The sequence below is a fragment of the Haliotis rufescens genome, unplaced genomic scaffold, assembly GCF_023055435.1.
Source record: "Haliotis rufescens isolate VD_foot unplaced genomic scaffold, xgHalRufe1.0.p SCAF_9, whole genome shotgun sequence".
Taxonomy (NCBI): Eukaryota; Metazoa; Mollusca; class Gastropoda; order Lepetellida; family Haliotidae; genus Haliotis; species Haliotis rufescens.
Window position 1 is genome coordinate 14,946,990 of NW_025964383.1, and position 21,854 is coordinate 14,968,843.

Consider the following 21,854-nt stretch of genomic DNA (forward strand, 5'->3'; position numbering starts at 1 on the left):
AGATAACGTGAAACGTGTTTACCTCAGACAGATAACGTACAACATGTTTACCTCAGACAGATAACGTACAACATGTTTACCTCAGACAGATAACGTGAAACATGATTACCTCAGACAGATAACGTGAAACATGTTTACCTCAGACAGAGAACGTGCCACATGCTTACCTCAGACAGATAACGTGAAACATGTTTACCTCAGACAGATAACGTGAAACATGTTTACCTCAGACAGATAACGTGAAACATGTTTACCCGAGACAGATAACGTGAAACATGTTTACCTCAGACAGATAACGTACAACATGTTTACCTCAGACAGATAACGTGCCACATGCTTACCTCAGACAGATAACGTGAAACATGTTTACCTCAGACAGATAACGTGAAACATGTTTACCTCAGACAGATAACGTGAAACATGCTTACCCGAGACAGATAACGTGAAACATGTTTACCTCAGACAGATAACGTGAAACATGTTTACCTCAGACAGATAACGTGAAACATGTTTACCTCAGACAGATAACGTGAAACATGTTTACCCGAGACAGATAACGTGAAACATGTTTACCTCAGACAGATAACGTACAACATGTTTACCTCAGACAGATAACGTGAAACATGCTTACCTCAGACAGATAACGTGAAACATGTTTACCCAAGACAGATAACGTGAAACATGTTTATCTCAGACAGATAACGTACAACATGTTTACCTCAGACAGATAACGTGAAACATGATTACCTCAGATAGAAAACGTGAAACATGTTTACCTCAGACAGGTAACGTCCAGCATGTTTACCTCAGACAGGTAACGTGCAACATGTTTACCTCATACAGATAGCGTGCAGCATGTTTACCTCAGACAGATAGCGTGCAACATGTTTACCTCAGACAGATAGCGTGCAGCATGTTTACCTCAGACAGGTAACGTGCAACATGTTTACCTCTGACAGATAGCATACAGCATGTTTACTTCAGACAGATAGCGTGCAACATGTTTACCTCAGACAGCTAGCGTGCAGCATGTTTACCTCAGACAGATAACGTGCAACATGTTTACCTCAGGCAGGTAATGTGCGATATCTTTACCTCAGACAGAGAACGTGCCACATGTTTACCTCAGACAGATAACGTGAAACATGTTTACCTCAGACAGATAACGTGAAACATGTTTACCTCAGACAGATAACGTGAAACATGTTTACCTCAGACAGAGAACGTGCCACATGCTTACCTCAGACAGATAACGTGAAACATGTTTACCTCAGACAGATAACGTGAAACATGTTTACCTCAGACAGATAACGTGAAACATGTTACCTCAGACAGATAACGTACAACATGTTTACCTCAGACAGATAACGTGAAACATGTTTACCTCAGACAGATAACGTACAACATGTTTACCTCAGACAGATAACGTGAAACATGTTTACCTCAGACAGATAACGTACAACATGTTTACCTCAGACAGATAACGTACAACATGTTTACCTCAGACAGATAACGTGAAACATGATTACCTCAGACAGATAACGTGAAACATGTTTACCTCAGACAGAGAACGTGCCACATGCTTACCTCAGACAGATAACGTGAAACATGTTTACCTCAGACAGATAACGTGAAACATGTTTACCTCAGACAGATAACGTGAAACATGTTTACCCGAGACAGATAACGTGAAACATGTTTACCTCAGACAGATAACGTACAACATGTTTACCTCAGACAGATAACGTGCCACATGCTTACCTCAGACAGATAACGTGAAACATGTTTACCTCAGACAGATAACGTGAAACATGTTTACCTCAGACAGATGACGTGAAACATGTTTACCCGAGACAGATAACGTGAAACATGTTTACCTCAGACAGATAACGTGAAACATGTTTACCTCAGACAGATAACGTGAAACATGTTTACCTCAGACAGATAACGTGAAACATGTTTACCCGAGACAGATAACGTGAAACATGTTTACCTCAGACAGATAACGTACAACATGTTTACCTCAGACAGATAACGTGAAACATGCTTACCTCAGACAGATAACGTGAAACATGTTTACCTCAGACAGATAACGTGAAACATGTTTACCTCAGGCAGGTAATGTGCGATATGTTTACCTCAGACAGATAACGTGAAACATGATTACCTCAGATAGACAACGTGAAACATGTTTACCTCAGGCAGGTAACGTGCCACATGTTTACCTCAGGCAGGTAACGTGAAACATGTTTACCTCAGACAGATAACGTGAAACATGTTTACCCGAGACAGATAACGTGAAACATGTTTATCTCAGACAGATAACGTACAACATGTTTACCTCAGACAGATAACGTGAAACATGATTACCTCAGATAGAAAACGTGAAACATGTTTACCTCAGACAGGTAACGTGCAGCATGTTTACCTCAGACAGGTAACGTGCAACATGTTTACCTCATACAGATAGCGTGCAGCATGTTTACCTCAGACAGATAGCGTGCAACATGTTTACCTCAGACAGATAGCGTGCAGCATGTTTACCTCAGACAGGTAACGTGCAACATGTTTACCTCTGACAGATAGCGTACAGCATGTTTACTTCAGACAGATAGCGTGCAACATGTTTACCTCAGACAGCTAGCGTGCAGCATGTTTACCTCAGACAGATAACGTGCAACATGTTTACCTCAGACAGATAGCATGCAGCATGTTTACCTCAGACAGGTAACGTGCAACATGTTTACATCAGACAGGGAGGCTTCAACGTGTTCACCTCAGGCAGAATGTGCAACATGTTTACATCAGGCAGGGAGGTTTCAACGTGTTCACCTCAGATAGAATGTGCAACATGTTTACATCAGGCAGGGAGGTTTCAACGTCTTCACCTCAGGCAGAATGTGCAACATGTTTACATCAGGCAGGGAGGTTTCAACGTCTTCACATCAGGCAGAATGTGCAACATGTTTACATCAGGCAGGGAGGTTTCAACGTGTTCAACTCAGGCAGAATGTGCAACATGTTTACATCAGGCAGGGAGGTTTCAACGTGTTCACCTCAGATAGAATGTGCAACATGTTTACATCAGGCAGGGAGGTTTCAACGTCTTCACCTCAGGCAGAATGTGCAACATGTTTACATCAGGCAGGGAGGTTTCAACGTCTTCACCTCAGGCAGAATGTGCAACATGTTTACATCAGGCAGGGAGGTTTCAACGTATTCACCTCAGGCAGAATGTGCAACATGTTTACATCAGGCAGGGAGGTTTCAACGTGTTCACCTCAGATAGAATGTGCAACATGTTTACATCAGGCAGGGAGGTTTCAACGTCTTCACCTCAGGCAGAATGTGCAACATGTTTACATCAGGCAGGGAGGTTTCAACGTGTTCACCTCAGATAGAATGTGCAACATGTTTACATCAGGCAGGGAGGTTTCAACGTCTTCACCTCAGGCAGAATGTGCAACATGTTTACATCAGGCAGGGAGGTTTCAACGTCTTCACCTCAGGCAGAATGTGCAACATGTTTACATCAGGCAGGGAGGTTTCAACGTCTTCACCTCAGGCAGAATGTGCAACATGTTTACATCAGGCAGGGAGGTTTCAACGTGTTCACCTCAGATAGAATGTGCAACATGTTTACATCAGGCAGGGAGGTTTCAACGTCTTCACCTCAGGCAGAATGTGCAACATGTTTACATCAGGCAGGGAGGTTTCAACGTCTTCACCTCAGGCAGAATGTGCAACATGTTTACATCAGGCAGGGAGGTTTCAACGTCTTCACCTCAGGCAGAATGTGCAACATGTTTACATCAGACAGGGAGGTTTCAACGTCTTCACCTCAGGCAGAATGTGCAACATGTTTACCTCAGGCAGGGAGGTTTCAACGTGTTCACCTCAGATAGAATGTGCAACATGTTTACATCAGGCAGGTAACCTAGCTTCAACATATTTACCTCAGACAGAATGTGCAACATATTTACCTCAGACAGGTAACGTGCAACATATTTACCTCAGACAGGTAACGTGCAACATATTTACCTCAGACAGGTAACCTAGCTTCAACATATTTACCTCAGACCGAATGTGCAACATATTTACCTCAGACCGAATGTGCAACATATTTACCTCAGACAGGTAACGTGCAACACATCTACTGCTGACTACTCTACTCTTTTCACTAGATCACTGCAAATGGGTCTTCTGTTCTTAAACCTATGGGTGCCGAGGTTTTTTCTGACGCACATTTTCCAAACATCGGAAAAGTGAAGGTTGTGCGAGAATTGCGCTCACGCGGCACTGGGTCTACCTCTGGCTATACAAATACGCAGAGATGGAGAATATTAAATTTTCTTTTTAATGGTGTAAATGTAACAGCAAATATTAAACCGATTATAAGAAAATACGCTTCTGAGTGTTGTCCGATAATTTATTCTGCGTTGAAAAACAGGAAATTTCTCCGCTTTTTATCGTACACCGATAAAAGTACTGTGCAACGATTTATTTTAATTTAGAAGCTTTACGTAAACTGTCAGCGAAAGAAATACTGCCAAATATCTGAACGACATAACTACATATCAAATGGAGTTATATGCGTACATAACGACATACATTCAATGCCAAAAATAGCCTGCCGTAAATGACGAAAACTGATTTTTCTCTATGACGTTAAAAGGCGACAGAGAGGTTACACACGTACAAAGAAAAGGGGGCATAGCTCCGCTATGCTTAGCACTAGTTTATTGTAACTCAGGTCAATTGGTGAGAATTAGCTGTGGGTAAGGACAATATATTTTCTTGGTGTTTTGTTCACGAGGAACCAAACTATTCCAACACAAATATCGATATTGAAACTGTACACGTTTAGTTATTTTAAAAAAAACATAAGAAATTATGAAATCGTACCTCATAAAAATGAGGTAATAGAGAAATGGATGGCCCTATCTAACCTATAACTTAGTCCTTAGATTCCAACATTCTCCTGATTGTGTAAGAGTAATTTGACTAATGTTGCACCATAATTAATGGAGCACTAGCCGTATCATCAAATGTAATGAAATACCACAAAAATAGCACCTTTCCTTTTGACGTCATGGGTGGTTTTATGTCTTTGATAACGTCGGAGAAAGGCGACACTGGTATTTTGATTAATATATATTTCCCCTAATTTTCGTTCATGGTATGGAAAATCTCGATGTGTAAAACGGAATTTGACGCTTTTTCGACACAACATTAAATGACTGCTTTCACCAAGTAAATAATATCTTGAATATGTAAACAATTAGATAGTTTGTCATGTATCTTAATTGGACAAGACACGCACCTGTCTGGCATCAATTTACGTAATGAAATTCCCAAAAGAATATTTCAAAACAACCAAAATTATATTCAATATTGGATATATATTTGTTCATGATTATGTTATTTTTTCTTACACAATAAAAGATGCAAAGAGGGCTCTTTTGATATAGAATTATCAGGATAATCGTATACGTTTGAACCAACGGGGTACCTGGCATGGGTTTTATTTTTATACATTTTACAATTCCTGGAGAAATAAAGTAAACTGTTTACTATCCTGTGATCACAATATTGAACAAATAATGTAACCATTGATTATATCTAATGCAAAACGAGAGGAATAATTCGTAAATTGTTTGTTACTAACGCGCACCTGGCGAATCGTTAGATATCACTGTTCTCTGTATCCAACGACATAAAAGACAAATCCAAGACCAAGACATTTCAGAAATGTGTGCATATATTTTACCGAAAAATATTTCCATTTTGTTAAAGTAATATATTCAGTTTTAGTTATAAAATAAAATGAAACGGCTATATTCATGGACATTGGTTATATGAACTTATAATATTGACTTATTACACATCCCAAGAAATACGTACATGCTGCAGTTACATTTACACTTCATCTTGTAACACTTGTCCAAAGGAAAGAAATATCGTATTTGACACTATAAATTTATCAATTCTTATGTAAACAATGTTCAAACAAACAGGAGATTATCAAAGGTTCGTTCATACATGTTGTGGCCTATATTTACGTATGATATCATTTTGAACACTGACAAATATCCAAAATGAAATTATTTGTATGAAAAAATCTATAAAAGATATGCAAAATCTACATCATTACTGAAACTGTAAACAGCATGGTACAATGATCGTGTGCACTCTCATTCAAGGACCTTCACCTCAAAGAAATTACCTAATCTGTTCAACAATGTTGACGTATGACATCACTACCGGTGACCGACTTTTATAAATGGCGTGTTCACTGTCATTAGAACGCGGGATTTTACGAGGGGACTTTCGTTGATTCAGGGTTCGCCCTAAGATATCTTCAAGTAAGAATGGATTGATTACATCATAGGAAAACGATACACACAATACATGGTGGTGAATTCAAAGTTGTGTAAATTAGGAGAATACAAACATTAATTACATTTATAAGGTGAGGTGAAATTGGGTTTAACGTCGCGTCCAAGATTATTGCACTTATATAGCGACGTGCATGCACGTGTATGTGTGTGTGTGGCTGCTTGTACTAGTCCGGACTGATGCCGATTTATAGTGCTAGCTCACTGAGATACCATGCCGCAGTTTAACATGAATACCCCACTCAGACACAGTATACTGACTCCGAGCCGACCAGTCCTTGTTTAAGCCCCTTAATGCCGAGCGCCAGACAGGGTAACAGCAAGTACAATCTTTTAACATCTTTTTGTATGACGCGGCCCGGGATCGAACCCTGGACCTTCCGCTACATTTCTAAGAAACACCTGATGTAATGATATAGCGAAAAGGGACGGGTACTTTATTATAGGGGAGAGGGGGCGACATTAAAGGTCGGATCACGTGAAAATTAGGCAGTGAAAGCGGTGGGGTGCTAAAATTTATGACAACTGTGGGGAGGGTATGTACCGTATTTCCCCTATTAGACGCCGGACCTCTAATAGAAGCCGGACCTCTAATAGAAGCCGGACCACTAATAGAAGCCGGACCTCTAATAGAAGCCGGACCTCTAATAGAAGCCGGACCTCTAATAGAAGCCGGACCACTAATAGAAGCCGGACCACTAATAGAAGCCGGACCTCTAATAGAAGCCGGACCTCTAATAGAAGCCGGACCACTAATAGAAGCCGGACCACTAATAGAAGCCGGGTCAATTGTTCAGTGCAAAAAATAGAAGCCGGACCTCTAATAGACGCCGGACCTCTAATAGAAGCCGGGTCAATTGTTCAGTGCAAAAAATAGAAGCCGGACCTCTAATAGACGCCGGACCTCTAATAGAAGCCGGACCTCTAATAGAAGCCGGGTCAATTGTTCAGTGCAAAAAATAGAAGCCGGGCCTCTAATAGACGCCGGGTCGATCAATTGATACAATTAATTATCCCTTTTTCGGACCTAAATAACATAATGATTCGGGACATTCGTGGTCATAGTGAAATGGGGGTATTAATAGAAGCCGGGCCTCCAATAGACGCCGGGCCTCTAGTTGACGCCGGCCAAAGGCTTGTCCGAAATAAACAGAAGCCCGGGCGTCTAATAGAGGAAATACGGTACGTCGATCCGTGCGAAAACATGACAGTTCTATTTTTTCAAATAATTAAGTTATAGATTTGAACATAATTTAGGAAATAGTCATTTATTATAGGGAGGGTGCTGAAAAAGATGTTATAGATAAAACTATACGCAGAAAAATATATGTTATAGTCCAATGGCCAATCTCACCGACACCCACTATTCGATAAATGACCAGTCCAAAAGGTAAAAGTACGTTTGGCAGCCGCCTGATGCGTACATAAAATCTCTGTGACATAGACCTAGCCGGTGCTGGTCGACGTGACCTTCACATGTGAGAATATCTGACGCGGTAAGCCGAAAACAACCGAAATTTTCCGAAATTTAAAAAGGACCTCTCTCATTGGTCATTATAGTGTTGAAGATAGTCAATGAGCCACAGAGAAGCATTCTCTCCGACGAAGTGGGAAAAACCCGCTTCAGATGCAAACTGCACAGGAAAGAAGAACGCACACTCCCTCGTCACAGAGTGGATCGGTTTGTTCACCTCTGTTTGAAAACTACAATCAGTACAATCAAGTGTCAAGTAAGTACTTAGCAGGCTGCAGCGCATTGCCCGGGTGTGAGTGAGCAGTAGTGCATTTTATCGGGCGCACTTTTCCATATCTGATTAGAGCTGTGGGGGCTCGAACGCTCCTCGCCGGCTGAACCGCATTCATTAGCCGACGCTCTACCACTGGACCACGAGCGCATGCAATTTGTGCTCGTTTAACGGGTCAGCTAACCCCATCAACACGCATGCGTAATTCAGTAAACTATGAATTGCTCATGCGTGTGACGTGACGGTCCACTCTCCAATCATATTTTCTTGAAACCACACCCGCCATTGTTTATGTCAACATGACCGACCAATCGGATTAACCGGATACCGCTTGAAAGGGTAAGAATTTATGGCTAACCCTTGCCCTAAGCAAGCTAACACCAAGGACCGAAAAGGGTTGTTGGATCGTGAAGCGAGACGTGGGGCGTGGGGCGTGAGGCACGGTAACGGTATAGCGAGACAGCGGTCGCACTATAGCGCGGTAATTGAACGGATGGTAGAGCTCGTTGCCGCAAACTCATTTCAAAAGTGTGGTGTAGGTAATTTTTATACAAAAAACAAAACAAAAAAAGCCTCAGAGATTTTTTTACTTTTTACTTGTCCTAAAAACTAGATCTAGGTATTAAAACATATTCTGGCGTAACAAAATTAAAACAACTAAATTTTTCAAGAACATTTTATCATATCCCTGGCACTCAGCTTGTGCACAAATGGCAGCATAACAATATTCATGTCATGGGTGGAAATGCATGATGGACGCTGCTATCTTGTGTGATAGATGAAGCCAACATTTATCACAGAAATTATCTGCTTGTAAAACATCTTTGCTACTACATGTTTGGCCATACACTATTTGAAAGGTCCAATTAATCCTATTGTTTATAAAGATGAGAGTTATGTGATATGAATGATATGACAAGTAGGTTAATCAAATTATAAACTATTTTGACGTGACTTGGATGGTATACCTTGCGGTGTCTGGTGATCGACTCTTGGCTTCTTGGCCGTTGTACCGGCCAACAGTGTTGAAAGAGTTAAACTGGTCACCACTGTGCTTTGGGTTGACAAGCTTTGATGGTATTAGAAAAGGATTTATCCCAGCGAGAAATATCAGAGTGACTTCCCTTTGCTTTACACTCGACGAAAATGAAATCTTATTTTTTTTAACTTTTTGGCGAAAACATCGGCAGTAATAAAAAAAAGGGTAATTTTCATATTATTTTTTTTAACATTTGGACTTTGTAAGAGCGGCAAATCCGTAAACCGAGAAATAAAAAAAAATCACATATGAATTAAACGGCGACCAGAAGGAACCTAGGAGATACGTAGATCCTTCTCTGTTGCAGCCCTCACGCTATGGAAGTCATTTTCACTCTCCAGAAAATAGGCTGACCGCTTCTGAAAAGACCGCCTCCAGGGTCTAGTGGTGGAGTGTCCACCCGGAGAGCGGAAGGTCCAGGTTTCGATCCCCGGCCGCGTCATACCAAAAGACGTTAAAAGATGGTACTTCTTGTTACCCTGTCTGGCGCTTGGCATTAAGGGGCTAAAACAAGGACTGGTCGGCTCGGAGTCAGTATACTGCGTCTGAGTGGGGTATTCATGTTAAACTGCGGCATGGTATCTCAGTGAGCTAGCACTATAAATCGGCATCAGTCCGGATTAGTACAAGCAGCCGCACACAGACACGTGCATGCACGTCGCTATATAAGTGCAATAATCTTGCACGCGACGTTAAACCCAATTTCACCTCACCTCACCTCACTTCTGTAAATGAATTGTTTGATAGGCATCACTTAGAAGTTGACGGATGACAAAGTACGGGTAGACACAATTTATGGATAACAACTTCTTTAAAGGGACACTGATCTAGAGCAATTCCCCGGGACTGGTTGTTGCCTTTGTTATTGTTTTTTCCCCGTGAGTACGCAGATGGTATAGGATCGGAGAAACAGAGCTCCAGATAAGCTGCGTATCTGCCTAAAATACGCATCAGAAATGCAGAAATACACACTAAAATAAAAGCCAAGCGTATCAAATACGCAACGAACATTACAGATACGCTACAAAAATAAAACTTGTGCGTATCATCAAAATATTGTGAAGTAACCCTGCGTATCCGATTAGAAAATCAGCTACTTATTTTGAAATTATAAACGGGCATTCTGTCAACCTTGTTAAACTCCACGATGACAGTTACATCATGATCATTTGCCATCACACTTTCTTGTGGAAGTATCGTGGTATTTTTGAGTCCTATAAAGCTCTCGAACCCACACGACACCAGTTTGCAGGGACTAGATGAATTGTGTTTTTAAATATTTAACTTAAATACCCACAGAAATTTGAAATACCCAGATAGAATTACTGATACCCAATGATTTTAAAATGCATGGGTAAAATACCCACAACACCAAAAGCTTATCTGGAGCTCTGGAGAAATCTAGGTCTGTTCGTGACCTGTGCCATTTGTAAGCGCATTAGTCACTATTATTGATAGTATAAGTGCGTATGGTCACATTGATCAACAAAATGAAATACAGTTTTGGAAATGATAAGGATATGTAGGTATCTTTGTTGTGAGCTTTGGTAATGGTGACAAAGTTTTGATAAGTCACTTGCTTGGTAATTGTGCAGTTTTCGTTTAGATTATTTTGACTTGCAACACAAAGTAAATATTTCACCTTAGCATTGCTTATTTTATCGTGTGTATATTTTTACAGTCAAAATGTGTAAAGTTTTCACTAAGGAAATTTACTAAACACCTGAATATTCAGTTATTTTACAAAATGACTGAAAAATATGTCTATCTGCATTATTATGATAACGAATTCCAAACATTTTTACGTTTGGTCACTTTTATTTATCAGAACAGAAATGGCAGTTGTATACAACATGCTTATCAGTAGTTTTAATGAGCTGCCACATGTAAACATGGTAAATTCATTGCGGTCATTCACAATTGTTTCATGTGTATACGGATAATTTCTTTGTCCGGTCATGCGGGGACACAGGTGGCCCAGTCATCTAAGGCTCTGTGATTCGCTGTGCAGAGTTACGTCCCTTTGGCACGCCGGAAACCTTTGATTGTGGGTTTGAATCTCGGTTAGCCTAGATTATGTTTCTAGGTTTGTCAGCACCATACCCCTGCTTGTGGGATTCACCGAAGTGGTAAACATCTGAGACCTGCATCACTTCAGGCTTTCCTCCCATATTAAGCTGACACGCTGTGATATAACTGGAATACTGTTAAAAGCAGCGTTAAACCCAACTCACTCACTCGTCCGGTCACAGTCATCATGGTCATAGTCAATATCTTCATGTGACCCGTGAAAATTCCGGTTAGAATAGGTCTTCAGGCACCCAAGCTTGCCGTAAAAGGTGACTATGCTTGTCGTAAAAGGCGACTAACAGGATCGGTAGGTCAGGCTCGCTGACTTGGTTGATGCATGTCATCGATTCCAATTGCGTGGATCGATGTCCTAGATATCAATCACTGGATTGTCTGGTCCATGGGAACTCGATTATTTACAGACCGCCGTCATATAGCTGGAATATTGCTGTGTGCGGCGTTAAACAACAAACCAACAAACCAACCGTGTTAGAGTATGTCCCCAGCAACCTATGCCAGTCAAGAAAATCGAAATTTTAAATGAGTTATCGGTTACTTGGTTGAAAGGGTGTCACCGTATGCAGACGAAGTTGCTCACAATTTCAATCACTGGATTGTCTGTTCCAGACTTGATTATTTATAGAACGCCGTCATATAGCTGGAATATTGCTGAGTGCGGTGTTAAACAGCCAACCAAACCAAACCTCATGTGACATGGCTAAGTGTAGGGCACATATTGAAATACTATTTTCAGTTCATATCATCATAATTATAATACGCACTTAAACCTCGAGGGGGCACGGGTGGCCCAGTCGTCTAAGGCGCCGCGATTCGCTGTGCAGAGTTGCGTCCCCTGGACACGCCAGAAACCTATGATTGTGGGTTCGAGTCCTGGTTCGCCCCGATTATGTTTCTAGGTTTGTAAGCACCATACCCGTGCTCGTGGGTTTCACCGAAGTGGTAAACGTCTGAGACCTGCATCACTTGGGGCTTTCCTCCCACATTAAGCTGTCACGCTGTGATATAACTGGAATAATGTCAAAAGCGGCGTTAAACCCAACTCACTCACTCACTCACTCACTCTTAAACCTTGCATCAATAATTCGTCCTGAAACCTGGCTCATTTATTCGACACCCACTGTTTTGTTGTCTTAATTTATCTTACAATCGAACCTAACTTGGGCAGATGTTACTTATGAATATGGAAAGGGTTTGTTGCTTACTTTCGAGGGAAGAGGTGGCCAGTTGATGATGGTGCCACAATGCGATGTACATATTTGCATTCTTTAGTCATGCGCCCATGAAGATCCGGGTTAGAATAGGCCATGAGTAACCCATGCTTGTCGTAAAAGGTGACTATGCTTGTAGTAATCTTTAAGAGGTGACTAATGGGATCGGGTTGTCAGGCTCGCTGACTTGGTTGATGCATGTCATCGTTTCCCAATTGCATGGATCGATGCTCATGATGTCAATCACTGGATTGTCTGGTCCAGACTCGATTATTTACAGACCGCCGTCATATAGCTGGAATATTGCTGAGTGCTGCGTTAAACAACAAACCATCAAAAGATATGTGAGAATTGTACATGCTCTATGTAAGTGCTTTCGTTGAAGGCACCTTTACAATAAACAGTTGTGAAGTCAAAATATAACTATGAGTATGAGCAAAGACAGGATGTGGTACACGAAGAGAGAAATCCTTTCAACATGATATTTAATAACGTATACCAACCAGGAGGCGACTAACGGGGTCGGGTGGTCAGGCTCGCTGACTTGGTTGATGCATGTCATTGTTTCCCAATTGCATGGATTGATGCTCATGATATCAATCACTGGATTGTCTTGTCCAGACTCGATTATTTACAGACTATCGTCATATAGCTGGAATATTGCTGAGTGCGGCGTTAAACAAACAAACCAAACCAAAACCAACCAAGACCAGGGACCTGTTCCCCAAAGCGATCTTAGCGCAAAGATAATCATACTCCCATACTTTAACAAAGATTTACGACAGTCATAACCTTAAGTTGCTAAACAGAACCCAGTCCGCATTGTTTATGGTACAATTATTAAAAAATCATCTTTGTGTCAGGAAAAATGTTGGTCCCTTTAGGGTACTCCAGACGGAATATATACCGTGTTCGACGTAATAACCACCCCGCTCTAATAAGCGCCCATGGCGATATTTCTTAATATAAACAGCACCTCTTTCCGATTGATCAATTTACAAAAGATTTATTCATTCGCGTATAATACACACTTGTGTGTTATATGCATCCTGAATTATGGGCAATTAAATTCTGGAAAAATATATATGTCGTATATAAATATTTCAGGCTGTCAGCATTAACCACGAAATTTATCTTTCAACTCTGTTTTTTCCACCAAAATATTATTTTAATAAGAGCCTCCTATTTCTAATTTTGAGAGCACCCTGGGCGCTTATTACGTTGAATACGGTAATTGACTATTTCATGTATTTTAGCAGCCCAGCGTATCAGTGGAATATTCATTGAAGACACTTTTATAATAAATAATTATAAATTTGGACTATAAATGAAAGGAATGACCAGAAACAGTATGTGGTGGACTAAGTGAGATTCACTTCTAATATGTTCAATGTAGTAAAAGGTAGGACCAGTCCTACAATTATTGATAAATGGTCTTTGTTTCAGGAAACATGTCAAGCGATAATCCCTTTCGGATACTCCAGTCGGAATATACATTCCTGAAAGATAACCTAGAACTAAAAGATACGAAACTCATAGACCATCTTTTTGAGAAGAAAGTACTCACCCCAGGACAAATGGAAGATTTGGGAGGTGTTTCACTAAACAGCAAGAAAATTGAAAAACTTGTTACCTTGTTGATGAAAAGGCCGCCTTGTGATTTCAAACACTTCATGGACGGACTTGAAGGGGAACAAGATCACATTAAGGATCATATTCAAGAACGCTTGGAGAAGGGTAAGTAGCCTGTCTATATAATTAAAGGCGACAAAATCATTTTCATAACCATTTAAAATGTCTGCCAAAATCTGTGTCTGTTGTAAAATTCCAACCATATCTAAGTCTATACAGAAAGTAGACGACCTCAACCATCATAAAATAACATATTTGGTTGACATGCAGTCTATTTGTTTGAATGCTATGTAATTATTTACCAGTCATTATATATTATAGAGCTCCAGATAACATTTTGAGCAATTGAGTTTTTACTCAAAGGTTTCTATTTTAATTGGGTTATTCCATTTTTCGTTGAAAATAACCAATTATTTTTCACTCATCTATTCATTACACTATTGGGGTTTTCCCAAAATGAGTAAACATTTTGAGATTTAAAAATAATTAATGTTTTAGATGTATATAACGGTTCTAACTATAGGCTTAACTTGGAAAGTAAATTAGCTCGTAATTGTGCTTCGGAAATTAGCTCCATTGTACGCATGCTGAAAAAGCTTTTGTGGGTCTTAACGCATGCTGTTTTTATACATTTGAGTTTTTCATTTAACATGTTTAATGCATGCGTTTCTGTACACAATTGAATGGAAAGTAAATGGGTTTTGAACTTTTTGGGGGGGAGGGGTATTTTACGCAAATACGCAGCTTATCTGTAGCTCTGAATTTTTTTTATAGCATCTTCCGAGGAAAACATTATTACTGACACAGAAATGACAGAAGACCATGAATCTATGGACCAGGACACTGATAAAGACAGTGAGTGTGACACAGATGAAGAGGAAAGCTCTGGCAGTGAGGGCGACAGTGAGGAAGCCAGCGGTCAACCAGTGAGTCCAGTTTAATCCATTGCTTCCCAACTGCAGTACATACACTCCACAGACCCGTGAAGATCCGGGGTAGAATAGGTCTTCAGCAACCCATGCTTGCCTCCCCCCATGAAGATCCGGGGTACAATAGGTCTTCAGCAACCCATTCTTGCCATAAAAGGCAACTATGCTTGTCGTAAGAGGCGACTTAGGGATCGGGGTGGTCAGGCTCCCTGACTTGGTTGATGCATGTCATTGATCCCAATTGTGTGGATCGATGCTCATGATGTCAATCACTGGATTTTCTGGTTCAGACTTGATTATTTACAGACCGCCATCATATAGCTGGAATATTGCTGGGTGTGGCGTTAAACAACAAACCACCACCACCACATACACTCCATCCAACACCTTTCTGCTATGCATATAGTAAAGTGCTTTACATTTTCCACTTGCAACCTGTAAACTGTTTTCAATTGTCAGTGAAATTAATACAAGTTGCAAGATGAAACATGGAAACAGAATGTATGACGCATGCAAAAACAAAATCACTTTGCAGCGGTAATGTAAGGGAACATTTCTTTAGCCCATGAAACTTGTGATAAGATGTTCAGCCTATTTCGATTCGATATGCCAGAGGTAATCTAAAGATACCAAGTCACAGGGTTAGAAACTAACAGTTTTTGTCCACTAGCCCTTACAATGATAACATATAGCAAAACCCTTAAAGTGGGCCAATTTCAACTAGTCCTTAGGATACCTTTACTATTGGGCAGTTTGGTAAGGACTACAGGACTAGTGCCAGTTTCTAACCCTGCAAGACGGCTCCAGAAAAACTACAACTAGCAGTGAATGTGTCAGTAGAAGAGAGGGACAAAACATATATTGAAAACAGTATTTTACAAATCATTTTCACACAATATGTGATATTTCAGATAATTTGAATGACATTTTTCACACCCTCAGCTGAAGCGGATAAAGGATTTCAAGATGGCCCCCGATGAGCAGAATGTGACCTTACATGTCAAGGTCATGAAGATGGAACAAGTGGAGGAAAAGTCGAACCAGAAACAGTTCATGGCCGTTGTGGCCGATGCTACCTCAGCTGTCGATATTTGTGTGAGAAACGAAACACTCTTTGATAAGTTCCAGCTGAAAGCCTGCATTATTCTGAGAAATGTGACCTGGACCGGGAAGGTTTTACTCACAAAGGACTGCTCCACAGCAACCTTTGCCTCGGAGATTCTGGTGCCAGAAAATATGACTGCCATTGCATTTGGGGAAGGAGAACCAGTGCCAATATCCCAGGCCCTTACTCTGCCTGATATGAGCTGGTTTACTTTGAGAGGGAAGGTAGTAAAGGTTGGTGGACCTTTCGGAGGTTTTTATTGTAATATACCATATTCGACGTAATAAGCGCCAAGGGCGCTCTCAAAATTAGAAATAGGGGGGCTCTTAACAGAAGATTATTTTGGTGAAAAAATAAATTTGAGTTGAAAGATACATTTCGTGGTTTATGCTGTCAGCCTGAAATGTTTATATACGCGTATTATGCGCGAATAAATAAGGCTTTTGTACATTGATCAATATATTGACCAATATATTAGCAAATATTACCGTGTGCGCTAATTAGAGCGGGGCACTTATTACATCAAATATATCATGTAAAGCAGAGATCTTGCAATATTAGCAGCCCCGTGAAACCGGACAACTTTGAAGTTTTGTTGGAATTTTAGAGATTATTCTCTATTTTTTTAACCGATTTGCTATTTTATTTTGTTTATTAATTGTTTGTATTAGAAACGTTGTTCAGAAGTTTGTATTGCAGTCTGTCATATTTGTTAAGTTATATTGCAAATGTCTGGTGCATCAGCATATCGTTACATCTCTAGAATTGAGGCATATTATATTTGACCAAATGTGTTGCAAGGAGTGATATATTTTGTCACTTTATAACCCAAGAACTCTTTTTGTCAAAGTCTGCATCACTGATCAGACAGTTATTATTATAGCCGTCATAATATTAAGTTTTATGTAGTTTGTTTCACTAAAACAGAAATATTTATTGCACAGAACACATTGTGTCTTGCAGCATCAATTGTCTGTAAATATCTGTTCAAGCAATCGCCTCTCACAAGACGGAAGTTCTTTAAAAAGGTGTTGTTGTATCGCCAAGTCAAGCTGAAGGACGACACTGGCTCCGTCTATGTGGACACCTGGGCCAACATTGCAGAGGACATGAAGTTGGGCAGGGTTATCCAGCTCGACTCCTGCAAGAAGCGACGACCGCCGAGTCCTGATGACCCACTGGTAACCACAACGGTGAAGTCTTCTGTGAAGGTAACCGTCTGGGATTTGGTGGTATATAAACAAGAACAGAGTCCCATTTGTCCGATCACTTTACTTAAGAGAATCAGCGTGAAATGACAAAAACCAAACAAGTATTGGACAGGTTGAAACACAGGCTTGTTTGTAATTATATCTGGTTCCGGTTCTGATTGCGCATGTGCACTGGTACAAGGGACCGTCTATTACACAGGGGTGCGTATAGTACGTTCTCTGGTAAAGTGGTCAAATGTCATGATATTTTGCATCCTATAGGCAACACAGTTAAAGAGACACAGAGTGCATCACATTGCCATTAGCCGTTAAACTGAGTCAGTTTGTCTAAAGTTAATGGCTTGTTAGGGAGGTACTTGTATTTGATCATTCTTCAGGCCAGTAAACATTTCAGGTTAAGTTCCATGTTGCAGCATATGTTTTATTATCCTCCACCACGAGTGAGTGAGTGAGTGAGTATGGATTTACGCCGCTTTTAGCAATATTCCAGCAATATCACAGCGGGGGACACCAGAAATGGGCTTCACACATTGTACCCATGTCGGGAATCGAACCCGGGTCTTCGGCGTGACGAGCAAACGCTTTAACCACTAGGCTACCCGACCGCCCCCTCCACCACGAAGTTGAAGAGGGATATTGGAATGGGTGCTGTCCGTCCGTCCTCCTGTCTTGCCATCCGTCATGTTTCATTTCCGAAGCAGAACTCAAAAACCATGAGCTGTATCTTAACCAAACTTGGCACACAGATAGGTCTAGTGATGAACTGGTGCCTTTTGATAGTTTGGGAATTTAAAAAAAATTACGATGCCATGTGCTTCTACCTCATTGCCATGTGCATTTCTGTGAGCATTGGCCATGCCTCCATTGTAAAACTATTAACTATCAATTGTTTGATAGGCATTACTTAGAAGTTGACGGGTGACAAAGTAGGGACAATGTATGGATAACTTCTGTAATTACAGTAAAGGCGACGTTTTGGTATAGATCCTGATACCGTTGTGTCTTGCTTGACAACGGTATAAGGATCTATACCGAAACATCGCCTTTACTGTAATTAAATTAGTTCTTATCCATAAATTGTACCCACTTTATTAACAATTAGGAGAAAAAAAAGACTATGTTCAATATATAAACTGTTGCATGGACATTGATACGAAGGCTGGTCAAAAAGTTCTAAGCCTTACAAACAAACCCCAAAATTGTGAAAGTTTTTTTTTATTTTTCAACATAATCCCCCTGCTTTTCAATACACTTCTCATATCGATAGTGAAGCTTTTGAATTCCAGTCAGGAAGACGTTTTCTGAAGCCACCCTTAAAAACCCATTCACGGCAGCTTTGCGGTCATCGTTGTCGCCTTAGCGCTTTCCACAAAGGTGTTCTTTTAGTTTAGGAAACAGGTGGTAATCACTTTGTGCCAGGTCCGGGGAGTATGGAGGGTGAGGAAGCTCTTCAAACCAACACAGCAGCCTTTGCAAGTCGAGAGGTGTGAGAAGAGACATTGTCATGAAGGAGTAGAACTCCAGCTGTCAGCATTCCTCAATGCTTTTCTTTGATAGAATCTCTCAGGCGATTATGCAAATGAGCATCGTAGGCATCGGTTACCGTCTTTTAAGTTTCTAAGTAATGAACAAGGATCACACCCTTTGCATCCCAGAATACTGTGGCCATAATTTCTTCACTGATCTTGAAGACTTGAATTTCTGTGGTGCCAGATATGTGGAATGGTGCCATTCCATAGATTGATGTTTTGACTCGGGATCATAGTGGTAGACCTATGTTTCATCACCCTTTACTTATCTCTTTTTGAATTTGACAAAATCCTCCTCATTTAGTTCTAAATTTTCTCTGGCAATGTCAGTTCTTTTCTCCTTAAGATCAGAATTTAGAAACTTTGGCACCAACTAGCAGATATGTGTAAATGTTAATGAATAATAGTTTCAATGGATCCATGGTTTAGACCTGTGTCTTCCTCAAGTTCAGCAATGGCAATACATCTTTTTGACCAGCCCTTGTAAATGGAGAATCTGTTGATGATGGTCTTTAAATACCTTTTCGATATAAGGTTTCAATGCACATGATGGCCTTTATTCATAATTTAATTGATTTTGTGGTTAACAAGCTTTAGTTTTGGAAGGTCAAAATAAAATACCACAATGTCATGTTTTTGCAAATGGCGAACGAAATAACTTGCCGTTTCAGTTGTTTATTTGCCTCTTTCAATAAAGGTAGATTCTTGTTTAAAGTGTATCCCGTGGATAAGCCGACCCCTTTCTACGGAATCTCTTTTCTGGTCCTCAAAATTTGGCATATCTGCGGACATATACGTTACATGTGTGACTGACCAGTTTTTATTTTGTTGGTTTGAATTTCTAGATTTGTTATTTGGACGATGTTAACTGTCTGTATAAAAACTCATCCTTATCTCATTTCATATGACCAGTTTTAGCACATGAGCTGCCATGTATTATTGAACAATCTGTTATTTGTATTTCCAGTATCCACGCTCCTCAGAACTTAAACATATCCCGAAGGATCAATATGAAAAAGGAAACCTATTGGGAATCGACATCTCTCTTTACATGTCCTGTCCAAACCCTAGATGTTTCCATTTCCAACTAACTGACATGCTTTGTGAGTCTTGTCTGCGCATGATTCCTGTCCTGGACCAGGTGAGCTATGCGAAGGCCATCGTTGACATCCGGACGCCTAAGGGAAACATTCACTCACTGATCGTCTACTGGCCGGAACTCTGCCAGCTGTTCCGATTGTTTAAGAAGAAAACCCCTCCAGAAGGTAGTAAGGAGAAGATTGTTGAGGCATTTAAGGATCTGGGGAACAAGACTGTCAAGTACAAGGCATGTGGGGCTGTCAGCAAGTTTAAACTGTAGACAGACAAGGGGTGGTCGGGTAGCCTAGTGGTTAAAACGTTCGCTCGTCACGCCGAAGACCCGGGTTCGATTCCCGACATGGGTACAATGTGTGAAGCCCATTTATGGTGTCCCCCGCCGTGATATTGCTGGAATATTGCTAAAAGCGGCGTAAAACCATACTCACTCACTCACTCACTCACTGTAGACAGACAGACAGACAGACAGAAATACAGCCCTGGGTGTGTCAGATGGGGGCAGATATGTGACTTTTTTATCTGTTGTATAGGTCAATGACCTTGCAGGCAAGATGTAAAATGGTGCTTTGAATCATGGCGATGATGAATTATTGCATGCTGCTGTATTTGTCATGTAGTTAATTATGATGGTGTTTTTCTTTTTATCTCAATGCACCAAAAATAAAGACATCCCATGCTTTTGTTGGGCTCTTTTGATAAGGCTTAAAAAATAAAAGAATTGGTTCTCAGCCAATGGTTTTTGAAAATATAGTTCTGGCGGGCGGTCGGTGTCTTTATTTTATTTTTTTGGTTGTACAAAATAGTATGTAATCAATAAAAAAGTTTGTGTACAATCAACCTGGGAAAGGGCATCCCTACATAAATGTATTCCTTGATGAGTAAAATACTGGAATACAAGTTGGACTTGGAATATTTAAGGATTTTTTATATATATTTAAAAAAAATTGAAATAAAAACGAAATGTGCGGCAAACTTTATGATGAAGTGGTGGTGCCTGAGAACCAAGACTATAGTATTATTTCTTTTAGCCTAACTTTCCAAAGTTCATCCCCATAAGCAGGCCTGAACTCTATCGATCTTTGATGTTCATTTCATAATATGATGGGTTGGTCGACAAGTTCTGAATCTCGCACAGAAGGAATTTCGTAATAGTGAAATCATATGCTGTGTACGTGATGTCATTTAGGTACTAGTATATCCACATAAACTTGAGCCAATTGAAAAAACTGTTTCGCTGTAGGGCAGATTTCATTTGTCCTAACTGGAAATAGTCACTGGGGGCTAAGTCTGGGCTGTAGGGTGGGTGATTTAACTGTTCGAACCCAGACTTAGTCCCCAGTGACTATTTACTGTTCCGGCAAATGAAATCTGCCTTAGGTGGAAGACGCTTCCAGGATGACGAGGACATAAAGGGTGCCACAAATAATTCCTGGAGACATATTAGACTCTTACTAGTGACTTCATTGTGGAAGTGTTGGATGACTCAGACGAAGACATTCTCTTCATTAAACTGTCATCACGAAAGAATACTGATTTCAACTTGGTGCTATGTGTGCGCTATCTTCCCCCATCGTGTTTTTTTTTTTTATATTTTAAATGTACCATTATGTAATTAGTGTCTCATAGGCCAACTGGCCGGGTGCTGTTTTTTTAATGAAATGTTTATATGTCTATATACTTTGTACTGCAGCATGTGACACTCTAATAAAACAATTTTCTTCTTCTTCTTCTTCATATTGCAGCTGAATGAAATACTGGGTAAAATGGCAACAAAAATAACCAATATCACATGATGTCTTAATTGATTTTATTCCGGTACAACACATATTCTGCACATGCACAGAGTGTCAGTTTGTGGCATAGAAAAAT

At 40.4% G+C, this 21,854-nt stretch overlaps 1 protein-coding gene across 2 annotated transcripts; it reads left to right on the forward strand.

The window, feature by feature from the left end:
- Nucleotides 1-7,964: 7,964 nt before the first annotated feature.
- On the forward strand, nt 7,965-20,377 carry LOC124150229. Of its 2 annotated transcripts, none has more exons than XM_046522183.2 (6): nt 7,965-8,128; nt 13,928-14,218; nt 14,888-15,039; nt 15,985-16,380; nt 17,140-17,358; nt 19,855-20,377. In XM_046522183.2, the coding sequence occupies exons 1-6, from the start codon at nt 8,026-8,028 to the stop codon at nt 20,245-20,247; spliced, it is 1,554 nt and encodes a 517-aa protein (XP_046378139.2). In that variant the 5' UTR covers nt 7,965-8,025; the 3' UTR covers nt 20,248-20,377. The 2 variants fall into 2 exon arrangements, with proteins under 2 accessions (XP_046378139.2, XP_048247101.1); XM_048391144.1 differs by lacking the exon at nt 7,965-8,128 and adding an exon at nt 8,178-8,482.
- Nucleotides 20,378-21,854: the final 1,477 nt, after the last annotated feature.